At 36.8% G+C, this 13,583-nt stretch overlaps 1 protein-coding gene across 5 annotated transcripts; it reads left to right on the forward strand.

Annotated features, from left to right (window-relative positions):
• Window positions 1-2,000: 2,000 nt before the first annotated feature.
• On the forward strand, window positions 2,001-12,446 carry LOC102224137 (mitogen-activated protein kinase kinase kinase 14-like). 5 transcript variants are annotated; one of them, XM_023349497.1, is made up of 17 exons: window positions 4,541-4,655; window positions 4,780-4,852; window positions 5,965-6,246; window positions 6,325-6,400; window positions 6,489-6,684; window positions 7,221-7,604; window positions 7,695-7,829; window positions 7,931-8,060; window positions 8,308-8,436; window positions 9,238-9,342; window positions 9,431-9,588; window positions 9,679-9,829; window positions 10,392-10,709; window positions 10,799-10,908; window positions 11,195-11,324; window positions 11,413-11,513; window positions 11,592-12,446. In XM_023349497.1, exons 3-17 carry the CDS (start codon window positions 5,979-5,981, stop codon window positions 11,808-11,810), a joined length of 2,610 nt encoding a protein of 869 aa, XP_023205265.1. In that variant the 5' UTR covers window positions 4,541-4,655; window positions 4,780-4,852; window positions 5,965-5,978; the 3' UTR covers window positions 11,811-12,446. The 5 variants fall into 5 exon arrangements, with proteins under 5 accessions (XP_023205264.1, XP_023205263.1, XP_023205265.1 ...); XM_023349496.1 differs by lacking the exons at window positions 4,541-4,655; window positions 4,780-4,852 and adding an exon at window positions 2,001-2,070; XM_023349495.1 differs by lacking the exon at window positions 4,780-4,852 and having other exon boundaries at window positions 4,520-4,659.
• Window positions 12,447-13,583: the final 1,137 nt, after the last annotated feature.

A 13,583-nucleotide genomic window follows, 5' to 3' on the forward strand; every position in this document is an offset into this window, starting at 1 on the left:
AAATCAATGCTATTACATATAATAGTTTTCTTTCTTTCTTTTCTCTATATTTATTTATTTATTGTCACTGTAGCACCTAGACAGTCATTGATTGCAAAAAGGTAGTTAAAAAAATCAACTCTAAATACAAGAAGCATTATATTGATACTTTGAGACGAGGAGTTTGTTCTGAAAAAGGATAAACCTGGGCCTCTCTTTTATCTGCCATGCATTCACATTGGGAGTAAAAGGTACAGGAATAATTAAGAATGCTTGCAGGTTTTTGAAAAACTTCCCAAGATGTTAAAATCTTATTTAACGATCCTTTGACTGTAGAAATTCCTTTACTGATTCATTGGAACATAAAATGATATGGAATGTTTTGATATATTTTCATAGCAAACAATGTATTTCGCTCCTACAAACCACACAAACAAAACTCCCTATTTTTAAACACTAACTAACTGCTGAGTCTACATGCAAAAAGTAATTGCCTTGGTAGTCCGCTATGCGGTCCATGTCAAAATCTGCTGTTCACACCCAGCATGCAGTTTCTGGCCAGATATTTAATTGTTGTCATTATATCTGAAATATTGAGTATGATCAGAATGGAAGAGTACACAAAAATTTTGCAAAAAGTTTGACATAGAAAGGAGATGTGCCAGTGTGTCTGTTCTTTCTGACACCCTTACATCAAGCTGTAGTACTAGTGCTGTTTTACTTCTAACTGAAAACATTATACATTTACTGGCTTGAACGTTTTATACAGTTTGGCACTTAATGCATGCTAGTAAAGATAACAGTAACAAAAGGCAAGGGAAGCAAGTGCACTTGTATAATACCATTCATGCACAGGGTAATTTATGGTCCTTTACATGAAGAACAAAGGAACAGAGATTAGGAAAAAACACGTTAGATAAGATAAAAACTAAGTCTTGCATTAAATTAAAAAAACATTATACACACATAAAAGAAGAAAACATTTTTTATCTTTAGGCTCATGGAGTTTAATTCAGTTTTGCTTTATTATCTAATGTCGGATATTCTGATTCATCCACTGACAGATATTTTCACAACACTTGACGATTGTAGTGGATTATGCTCACATATATATAGACATAGAGTTGATTTTGATGCAATCCACAAGTAGGATAAAGCAGAAAATGACCAAAAATAAATAGATGTTTAGAATATGTTCAGTTACTTGAATATTGCATTTTTTTAAACCCACAAAGGTAAGATTTTAACAAATAGAAACAGCTGAACTTTCTATTCTGATGTCCACAGAGCATAGGTTGCAGGGTTCATGAGTGTAAAAAATTCAAAATCAATCAAACTGCCATGCAAAATATTTCACCTCATACTAAACAAAAGAAAAATGTTTGTATTTCCCAGGATGGTTTTCATACTAAATGAGCACTATTGCTTTAGATGTATTTGTCAAATTGATGGACTCTGCCATATCTTCAATATAACTATCTTCAATATAATATAGGGGTAGTTTTATTCAAGTAAATAAAGTCTAATATAACGACGATATGGACTCATTCTTGCATGTAGTAGAGATAAAAATAAATAGAATGCACTCAAATTCATACACATTATTTGCAAAATTAATTCAAACTGTTTCGTTCTGTTCCTTCTTAAAAAAAAGTTCGCATTTATTAAACGAGAGAAATAAAAGCAACTTTGATTGTTTTTCGGTAAAAGATCAACTCTCAAATGTCGATCTGAAGGACCATTTTCATCTGACGGCTTCACAAACTCGACTTGTGCTTGAAGCTGCCAACATTTATATGGTGCCTAAAACAGGTACAGAGGCTTTACTTTCAAATTAAAAGGTTAAATGTCAGTTAGAAAGACATGAACGCGTATTATCGATCCAGAAACCAAAAAGAAAAACACTTAACTAACGTATTTATCCAATATCAGAGAAATAAATTTGGTAACGATGAATTTGAAGCTACTATATATAAATTAGGAGGTATAGACACTTTTAGTTTGAAAATCCAGGAGGAAGCTCTTTTTTTTTCAAAGCGAGAGCTCTATGCGGAGGGTTCCATAAGGCCGACGCCTTTAACGTTGGTAACGGTGAGTTGATGAACTATTTTATTCCTCTACAGTTCAGTAACTTATCCGTGTTATCATCTCTCCGACTTTTGTTTTTATTGTTGTCCTATGTTGGCACTGTGTTGTTCTTCTAATACATGACTTTACGACAAATAACTAAAACTACAGTGGCCAAAGATGTTTTGTAAAATGGCGGAAAGACGGCTAGAAGGAAGTTATGGTTTTCAATATACGTCCACGGCATGCATATAAGATATCTCTCAAATAAAGGTATAATTTTCGTGAAATCCTCAAGCTTTTAAAGTTATATTAGTATGTTGAAAGATATCGCTGTTTAAGCTCCATAACGTTTGGGTGAGCAGTTTTGATAGCCTCACGCCCATCAAGCGGATGTTTCTGATTAAACAGCTGCTGTCCTGCTTCCAGAGCTGCGCGCAGTTTGTTGAAGTTTTCAATTCTGACGACAATAATACAGATAGAAAACGTTAGAAGTGCTATAGAAAATGATGAATTTATAAATGTGGATATTAATATGAATAAACGAAGGTTATTTTGAAATATTTGAAATCCTTTATATATTGTTTTTTCACGTATGCTGTATTTGCTATATAGCTCACGTGAAACTAAATATACGTACATATTTTCTTTCAGTTATAATGACATATGCCTAACTTTTAATGTCAAGTTTATTTTTTTGAGGTATTCTATTTTATTATTTTTGCTGTTTTCTAATTTTTTAATATATTTCCAAGTATTTTTAAATATAAATAATTATTCTTAAACTTGCATTCTTCCAGAGTTCATAAGTCCCCCAACTTTACTGTGGTTCTAAATAAAGCCTTATACAGTTGCACATACATTCTTTTTTTTAATCATGATTTAAAGAACATAACTCAATCTTATTTGTACAACTGTGGACTATTGCTGTATCATTTTAGTTTGTTTAGTTAAAATAAAAAAGTAGTCTGCAAATACAAAATTGTAATTACATAGCTTCAGACTATAGGAATCCTTCACCCTGTGATTAGAAGTGTTGTAATAGAATAAGATGATTGCTTGAAGATTGCAGATAAGGGTACCTGTAATTAATACATTTTATTAAAAAAAATTCTATTTTTACGTATTTGTTGACACTGTAATGACAGAATGGTATGAAAAAATTGAGATCCTCTGCTTTCTCCTAGTGCTAATACGAAAGAACCAATCAGAGCCAGGACGTGGGTCTGAGTGCTGTCAATCACCTCCTGCCCCTTGCTCTCTGTTATGCTCAGGCTAGTTAGCATGGCCACCACTAACTGTGGATAAATGTTTTTTCTGTATTGTAATTTTTTTTCCTCTTCAATAAGTACATTGAGCAACAGCACTTGTGTTACTTTAGATACAAATGCATTCGCAAGAAAAGGAAACAGAAAAACCTTTAAGAACTTCCAAATGTGAAATAGAAAAGAAAACCCATAGTGAAATAGAAAAACAGTAAGGACAAAACAAAGAGAGAAGTGATTTAGAGTATTAGCTGTTTCGTGGCTTATAGCATGCGTTTTGACTCTTATGTTGTCACTTTGCAATCTCTATATAAAACCTTTAAAGATCTACCAGAATCAGATCATAATTTTATGAAACGGCAATGTCAAGAAACGTTAGAAGTTTTCTATATTGCTGTGTTGTTTCTTATCAGCGCATCATGCAACTCAAAGTAATTTTTTTTTTTCTTGGTACGTGGCGTGCAGCCGAGCCTGGCGGTATTGTGAATTTCCTGTGTGCTGTAGTGGTTTTGAAGTGAGTAAGTTGTTTTGCTGCTTAAAAGGAAAGAAAGTGAGATTGTGTCAGATAGATAAAAGAAGACAGCTCATATGCTTACTCCAAATTTTAGATGTTGCTGACAATTTCCTGAAAAGGACACATAGAATTAAAGTCAAATATCTCAATATCATGTTTTTTTTTGCAGAATAGAGAGTTTATTTTTATTTACACATAATGCAAAATGTATGGTGGTGAGGCATGACAAGTCACAGCTTCAATAGCTGCAACTTCAGGTTACATGAAAGGTCAAAAATCTCTTCACATTTCAGGATGTCAACGATGAGTCAGAAACTCATCCCAACTAATGAGTCAGATGCAGATGTGACATTTATACAGTGCTCTGTATTTTACTTAGCAAACAACTTGTTTGTCCTAACTCTGCTTTTTGTTAAAACGTAGTATTTTACTTTGTAATTGTAATGTACGCTTATTTTCTGTGTGCCTTGAAAATCTTAAATAACGACCACTATGAATAGACGAAAGCTGGCATTCTGCTTATACCACAATTAATTCTTCACCAGAGCTGATATCAAACATGTTGTCCTGCAATCCTTTGTAGTTGGAGAATAGATGGAGCTGTATTGGAGTAACTAGGAGAAGGAGGGGGAGTATGGGGAACTGGAGAGCATTTCCCATAAGTCATGTTAGCCAGCTCCTCCCATATTTGGCTGGCTGCCAGCATCAAACAGAGCTGGGCAGGAGACGCAGCAAAGACTGAGCTTTCAGAAGACCATGAAGGATAAGAAAGGCAAACAGAGCAGTTAGTTAATGCCGTTGAGGTTATGCTGAGCAGATACCAGCAAGAGGTTGGTATGTGTATGTAGCACTCTGCTTCTTGCATACTGAGAGGAGTTGTTTTTGTAGTTGTTTATTACTTCTTTTTTTTTTTTTTCAATTTCCTTTCTGTGTCATCGGGGTGTGGTGGTGCAGCGATGGTATACGGAAGTAGCATTTTAACCGCATTGTTCTAAAAGATCTTGCAGTGCATGAAGTCGCAGCAAAGGTAATACTCAAAATTTAGTTTACTGAATTGAAGTTGGGCTTCAAAGTTTTGTTGGCATGTTGGGTAGTAGGAGTGCATTTGTGCTGTTTAAGGTGTCCTGATGAAATTCTAAAAATAACAAATACGTAGGCAGTTCTGTTTGTTTGAATCAAGATTTTAGTGTTAATCCTTTTGATCAGGGAATGCTATGATGCAACAAGCTGCAACTATGCCTCCTCAACTCATTTCCAGCAGGGCTCTGATGAACATCCTTGGTTTAAATGTATGTTTTACATTCCGACACAATCAGCTTAAGTCTTTGTTGGTAATTTATCTTTGCTGTGTCTTACCTAACATGCTTCATTTGACTGAAAATGAGTCCTTGGTTTTAATGAAACTGTTGCAACTGTCAAAACAAGGCCAGGGTTTAGTTTCCTGTATCGTCTACCCACTGCAGAGTTTCAGTTTAACTTGATTTTCAAGTCAAGCTTTTTTTTTTTTTTCTTTTGAGCTTGGACTGCACAGTCCAATATGTTGACCTTTAGATGAGCTATAAAAAATGTTTGCTTAGTTGCTGACGTGAGATACCTCTGCTCTTTTGTCTCAACAGTTTTATGAGACTTTCTACTTCATTGCAGCTGCTGGCTCATTAAAGAAGTTGTTTTTGTTCTAAAACCAAATAGTAGGAGCTGATAAAACCAGTTAAATAGTAGAATTAAAAATATATTTATTTGATTATTCCTTTCTGCCCTTTTTATTAAATTTCCATAAAACTGACCTCTAATTAAATGTTCTAAAACATTTTAAAGACATTGGTATTTGTATTGGAATTACACATTGATGGTGGCAGAAAGTATAGAAATACTGCAAATCCATTTTGTGGCACTGAGATCAGAAGTCACTTTTTGTATGAAAAACTATTTCCAGTCCAATTTACAATAATTAAAGCATTACATTTGTCAAGCTAGAAACTAAATTTGTTTTTAGAAGAGTTCTCTCCATAAAATAAACCTTAGGTCATCAAAAAGGTCTAAACAAAGTAATGGGTATACAGTGTAATAATCTATCTTTACATTTTAAGAAGTTTATTTAACTGTCCAAAGCTAACTTGAGTTATTGCTCTCTCTTTCCAGATCTATCAGATGAAATGGCGGTGAGGCAGAGGCTTTTCAATTCAACCGCTCCATTCTCTGGTTCCCCCAAAACCGAGCTGAAGGGGTCCTATCCGCCCAGCTCCTGCAAAGAGCAGGAGGCGGAAGAGGAGGAAGATGATGGGAAGGACAGCAAACTGAGCTACATGCAAGAAACAGGATGGATTCCAAGTCCACAGATGAAAAAAGTCCTGACGCATGGAACTGCTGAGCAAGTGGGAGAAATGCCAATCAAGACCTCTACCATCATTGCTCAAGCTGAATGTAAATATTTTTGGGTTATTTACTAGGAAATAATGTTTCTACTGACTCGGCACTATTTAACACCAACATTTCCTTTAGGTGAAACTCAGGATTCCCAGGAATTCAGTCCCTCTTGTTCTGAAAGATATGTCCCCTTCCCAAATTGTTTGACCAGGTATCTCATTAAGTTTCACGTCTCTCCTTAAAGTTATCCTCTTGCATTTATGTATTGAAATTAATGAAAATATCCCAAATTTGCTTAGCCTTTCCTCAGAGCACAACCATGTAGCATGCCCAACTTCAGCCTTATTCCAAAAGCCACATGTCACACAGGCAAAGAGTCAAAGAAGGCAAAAGAGCAAAGGAAAGAGAAAAAAGCAGGGGAAGGGGAAGGAGAAGCAGCGACGGAGACATCGAACGCTCTCCGGAGTCCCTGAACAAGAGAGTGGCCTGATCCAGGTGAGATGTTTGTCTGTTTTTATCCAGACACTTATTTATTAGCATAGCACTTCCTTATTTTAACTGGATTTAGACTGTATCAGAATAAGACGTTCTTGTACCATCAGTGTTTTCTGATCACCGTAACCTTTAATTAGGTCTCATTTAAAGAAAGCAAGAATTCATTATAATTGCATAATATAGATTTCATAATATAGATATATAAACACTTTGCACGCTTTATGTTACTAAACAGTTTCAGTAGGTTTACATTTCCTGCCTTCAGTAGGATAGTTACCAAGCTTATAAATTTTTTTTGAAGACTTGGTTGTTTGTATGCTGTATTTTGTACACTGGAAGGGATTTGAAATGATGAATTGTCACATTTTCTGGAAGTCATAATTTCAGCCTTTTAATATTCTTTTCCATGAAGCTCCCCAAATGAACTCCTGAACATTGCCTCGCATGTCCTTGGATTTTCAGCTTCTAAGCATGTAAACATTATTATTTGGCATGTCAACATTATTATTTGACCAAGTGTTGGTTATCTTCTGTAGGAGGAATTCTCTGGAGGACTAAGCAGCTTTAGCACATCTCGCTGTAGCAGCGTTGAAAGCCTTGTGGAGCAAGAGTGTGGCAATCCTTTCTACAACAGACAGATCTACCTGACTGGCTCAAGCTGCGCTCCTCTGAACTGGCCTCACCCAAACTTTAGCCTCTCCAGCTTCCCGGCAGATGAGCAGGACAACAGCTCAGACTCCTTCAGCAGTGTGGGAGACTGCTCTCTCGCCCTTGCGGGTCTCAGATATGTAGTCAGCCAGGCAGACCCTTGCTACACGCGGCCGTTTTTCAAAGATGTGGAGAGCGAAGCTAGGGAGAATGAAGATGAGCTTTCAAAGGCTGATTCAGAGTGCAATGAAGGACTCATCTTCAACAGTGATGTATGTTGGGTTCTTTTTATAATTCTTTTTTTTTTTAACATTTTTCAGAAGTTGTTCATGTAAAATTAATGTGTGTCTTTTTCTTTGAAGAAAATCCAACCTGTGGACTTTGAATATAAGGAGGGGAGGGAGTACATCCTCTCACATTTTATCAAAGAAGGTTCCTATGGTGAGGTTCACAGTGCTCAGGATGTCAACACAGGACACAGATTTGCAGCCAAAAAGGTGAACTACCTTTTTTTTGCCAATATTTTTGTCCCCACTGTCTGATTTTAAACACTGACATGTAGGATTTCATTCCGTATCTCCATATTGTTTTAACACAGATTGCCCTGAAGAAATTCAGCAGTGAGGAGGTGGGTGCGTGGAGTACCCTCCGATCTCCTCGTATCACTGAGCTCTTTGGAGTAGTCAGAGAGGGACTAAATGTTGTCCTTTTAATGGAGGAAAAATCAGGTAAACAAGCTTTGCTTCTGTTTTTTTTTTCCTTTTTACAAAACACATTTTGTAGAGACCGTTGGAGTTCAACTGTACTCAAATAGAATATCATTTGTATCAGGTTGTGTAAGTTGAGGATTTTGCAATGCATTAAAAGACCGTTAACGCTCCTTCAGCTCCTGCTTTTCGAACTTATAAATCTTTATTAGGAAACTTTAAACTTTATAATCTAGCTTTTACACAAGATTTTATCTGTTATTTCCAGGCTCCCTGGGTCAGCTGATAATGAAGCGTGGCCGACTGCCAGAGGATTTAAGTCTTCACTACCAGTCTCAGGTTTTAGCAGCCCTGGAATACCTAATAAAGAAGAAAGTGGCACATTTGGATATTAAAGGTGTGTATTTGAACAAGTCTGATCCGAATTATGCTAAAGCTAAAATGTTAACGCTTAATGAACTTAAACACTATCCTTATTTTATGTACTCTTTAAATCAGATGACTGATATTGGTATGTTAACAATGTAATTTGAACACTCTCTTCATATGTGGTGGAAAATATATAGAGAAAGTAAGAAACATTTTGACTTAGTTTTCCTCTGAAGAATTTGTATCTTTGTTTAGTTGTTGTGTGGAACATGAGTGTCATAGTTACAGTCTAGATTTGATCTTGAGGCACCTGTGTGCTGCTGACTGGTTGGGAATTTCCCACAGCGTGAGTCACAGCCACTCTTCAGTAACGGCGCATGTGCAGAGGAGAAAGAAAAGAACTAAGCAGAAAAGGCATGGGGGGATGGGTGGAGGAGCAGGAAGCAGTCAGCGAGACAAGTTGGGTAAAAAAAAAAAGTACAAGTATAGAAAGCGAGACAAGTAGATAAGGAACAGTGCAAGTACAGAAAGAAGGTAGCATAAAAGGAGGAAACAGAAAAACAGAAGGAGAACTCTAAAGGAGGAAGTGCAACAAACGAATCACAGCAGAACAGCAGAAAAAAAACATGTTTTATTTTGAAGCTTAGGCGCCACCTGGTGTTCAGGATACTTTAAAAGAAATGACAGTAGTTGCAATCTCAATATTGATTCCACATTTAAGAGCTGATTTCAGATTTTGCTCTGCCGACTGTTTCATGTCCCTTCAGAGGCTGTAGTTTGGACTATTTTATCCAAAACAAAGATTAATGTCTCTGCTTGGTTCTCACAGCTGACAATGTGTTGCTGTCAGAAGATGGGAGAGACACTTTCCTGTGTGACTTTGGACATGCAGAGAAACTCGACAACCAGGGCCAGAGCCTCAGTACTTCCAGAGGTAAGCTTGGTGAAGCTTTAGCTAACCAGCTTTGTGATGTGTAACTTATCCAATCGTGTGTATTTACTGTTTCCCTTCTTTAAATCAGATCTGAAGGGAACAGAGACCCACATGGCCCCTGAGATTGTAAAAGGAGAACACCGTGGAGCCAAAGCAGATGTGTGGAGCAGCTGCTGCATGTTGCTTCACATGCTGAACGGGTGTCAGCCATGGACAAGATACTACACCTGCAGACTCTACCTGAAGGTGCTGCTCACAGACACACAAACGGTAACGCTATTTATCCGGTTATTCGTATCAAAGTTTAACGAAATTTTCCTTTTCTAATGTACACAGATTGCAAATGAGCCTCCGCCAATCGGAGAGATCCCACCTGACTGCAGCCCTCTCACGGCTGAAGTTTTAAAGGCTGGACTCCAGAAGGATCCAGTCAAGAGATCATCAGCATCTCAGCTCAAAGAAAAAACCGATAGAGCTCTGAAAGAAGGTGAAGTAATTATTTAGTGTATTTTATTTCCTGCTAGCTGTGTTTAAGTAATTTAAGTGACACTAGTTCGCTCCTGTGGTCAAAAATCCTACTGCTAGAAATCCAATAACCTTATACTTTTTTAGATCCTTTTGATTGCAAATAAACATAACTGACGTAGCTCTTAAATGCCCATCTTAAGCACTTGAGAGCTACTATCCCTAAAATTTTAGATGCATCCTTCCTTTTACACACATAAATTAAATGAATGCTCATTACCACACCTTTTCGGAGCTGAGCCATATGATTCAGGTGTTGGAGAAGGAACGTGTCCAAAAGTCACAGGACTGGAGTTGGACGCTATTGGAATAAAAGCTTTCATCAGTCCTGATTAGTCTGCACATTGCCATTCTTAGCCACCTCAACAATGTTTTCTAGGATGTTTGGAACTTAGGAGAATAAAACCAGACTAAATTAGTTTATTACGCCTATTTAGTACGTGTCATGATTTAAGCTTATATCTAATCTCCAAATAGTTAATTGGAGAGTTTACTAAGTGATGTAATCGTTTTTTTCACTTCAGTTGGAGGATTAACCAGTTCAGTCCAGGGACCCTACACAGAGCCTCTATATGTTCCAAACAAACCACCTGATGACCTTCACCCCATTTATAGCAGTGGTGAGTTTGAGGATGAGGAGGAACACAAGAAGTCTGCAGATAAAATAATAACAGACCTAAGAACAAAAAACAAAGCTCCTGAGAAAGACTTGGAGACCAGCCTCAATGAGCCAAAACGGGAGTCGTGGAACGCTCCACAGATGCTCGTCCCTGAGCTAAACTTCAAGAGAAACAACAAGATCACCACTGTGCCTGAACTTGAGCTTCGCAAACTGGAGCGAGGTGAGTTTTTATCCAGTGATATGGTTGTTGTCATGTGTCTGACTCCATGTCTAATCTCTGCCCCTGCTCCTCTCCTCTCTTGTTTTCAGACTTCTACCTGAGCAGTCTGTCGCAGCTTCCTTCTGCTGAGATGCAGGAGCAGCTCCTGTCTTGTATTAACAGTGACCATTATTGCAACTGGGAACTATGGGACAAAAAGGTAATTGAAATTAGAGAAACCCACATTGTTCAAATTTAACATCAGAGTTAATAAAATAATAAACACCTTTTCTGCTGACTAAAATAATGTTAGTAATGTCTTGTGTGCACTTTTAAAACCTCTGAGCATCCATGAAAATGTGATTTACTCTCAGTTCAACTTTAATAAATAGTAACGTCTGACAGAAAAAGCTTAATGTAGCCGTTAAAGACACTTAGAAATGAATAGTGTTACATTTTGTAGGTTTCAACTATCTGTTTATCTGAATGACTTTTATTCCTTCCAGGACTCTGGTCGCTGGTCCCTGAACCCCGGAGATGAATACAGCTCCGGTTTCGTCTCCTACAACAGCCAACCAGATGTACAGGTCTTTAGTTTAGATTTGCTTGGTCAAACACCACCTTGTTGTTTTGAAGGTGAGATAAAGCCCAGAAACATCTCTCCTTCCTCCAAGTCATCCTATAGTACAAAAGGAAACATGTCGGCATTTTGTTTTTGGTGCAGGGGTGGATGTCTGCATCAGAGACTTCAGCCGGAAAAAAATTCAGATCAGAGAGAAACGTCGGGTGAAGGTTGGCCACATCGCTACTGGCATCAGTGATCAGGTTAGACTGGGCAGCTCTCACACACCTCAGTGTGTCAAAAAAGTGAAAGAGAGTGCTAAATATTTGTTTCTGTTCTAGATTTCAGAGCGGGTATTCACCCTGGAGACCCAGAACGGCCAGCAGATCAGTCACGAGGAGGAGGTGCTGGAGTCTGGTCTTGAACTCCGCTGTGTTTCTGCTCCAGACTTCAGCTCCGCTTGGAGGTGGAGGATCAAGGACGGAGTGTTGGAGACGAGCAAGAATCCGCATTTCTGTTCTACCACTGAAATGCAGCTGATTCACTCTGTCTTGACCTGATTTAATTTTCACCATCCAATGCTGTTTTAATCAATGCTTTAAAAATAGTGAATGTTTTAACAAAAATGTCTCATGTTTCAATTGCTTTTATTGGTGCGTTGTTTTGTAGCATTGTGTCTTATGATGTTTACATTATGCTTTTTGTTACATGTACTTGGAGGCAACAAACATGCCTAATTATGTACAATGTGTCAACATTTGTTGTCATTTTTAAAGCCAGCTTCTGACTCCATCCCTTTGGGTATTAAGTCAGTTCAATTTTATTGTTTACAATGAAAAACGTGTTCAACATCATGTGAAAGTTTAGGCACACTTAGTGTAAAAAGATAAACATGCTTTTAAAATACATATTTTTGGGTTTTCCTGAAAAATTGGTATTGTCAGAGCTGTTTTATCTTCTTAATTGTCAATTATGACCTTCACATTTCTGGCTACATCTCAGAAAATGGTAAAAAAGTTCAATGTTTTAGTCGTTCAGTCCAGAAAGTGAGACTCATTAATTTCACACCCTGAAATATTTCAAGCATTCATTTCTTATTTTGGTAAGTATGGTTTACTGATAATAAAAATCCCAAATTCTATGTTGGAATATTTGAGTATTACATAAGATCAATAAAGGGATATCCTAAAAATAAATGTTTTCCGTTTTTATACACTTAAATACTTGGTTAGGACTCTTTTTGCATGAATTACTTCATCAATGTAGTGTGGCTTGGAGGGGATCAGACTGTAGTTCTGCTGAGGTTTAATGGAAGCCCAGGTTGCTTTGCATCATTGGGTGTGGCGTCTCATTCCTTTTGAAAATGTTGACCATGTTTTCGTACTCATTTGCTATGGTGACATGACAAAAAGCAAAATGTCACAGACTTGCCTTATCTTGAATAAGGGTAATCAAATGTGAATAAAATATTAATCAAAATGCTGCCAGCTAATATATAATATATACAATATATTTAAATTGCATTTCTTTTTGCTAAGATTTCATTTTGGGCTCAAAATCAATTTTAATCTGTACCACCAGATGGCAGAACTTTTCACCATTTAAAGAATGTAGCTGAATTCAAACTTGTTTTTCTTGCAGACTGCATCGCTATTGAAGCCCGTTTCCGCCTTTATGTTATATTATCTATTATAATAAATTATCTCTATATTGAGATACTATCTTATTTGAGATTTTTGTTTCAATCATAGTGGCGCATTGCTGATGGTAGAGTACCATTTTTAGTTTAGTTCTTTCAACTGAAAAAAAGATTGGTAGCCATACTTGGTTAAATAACACAAAATATAGATTATATTTGATATAAACGTTTCAGGTAGAAGTAGTTGTAACATACTGACATGTTTAAAGATGAAAAATTATGTTTTTCAGAAAGTTTTGGGAGGTGGACATTGTTTTGTTCTTAGGGATGACTGTTAAATTTATAAAGGACATCTTAAGGATGAAAGGTGAACAGTTTCCAGTAGTGAACATATCCCCCAACAACAGATTGAGTTGTATGAATGAACTGCTGGTATGAATGAAAAACAATGAGCAGTATTTCCCTCCCACTTACTTGAGAAATACTACTTCCTTGTATGTGCATGCAGAAAATAGTACCTGCCTTGGGTTGAATCTCAATACTACATATCAAATATCCTATTGAATGCAAATTTAATAATATTCTAGCAACTCAGTGAAAGGTTCTAAAATTACTAAGCACTACAGGCATAAGTTTGTCTATCAGAAAAAATTAAGTTTATTTAAATAACATTGAACCCTCTGTAGTGCTAAAG

The sequence above is a fragment of the Xiphophorus maculatus genome, chromosome 16, assembly GCF_002775205.1.
Source record: "Xiphophorus maculatus strain JP 163 A chromosome 16, X_maculatus-5.0-male, whole genome shotgun sequence".
Taxonomy (NCBI): domain Eukaryota; kingdom Metazoa; phylum Chordata; class Actinopteri; order Cyprinodontiformes; family Poeciliidae; genus Xiphophorus; species Xiphophorus maculatus.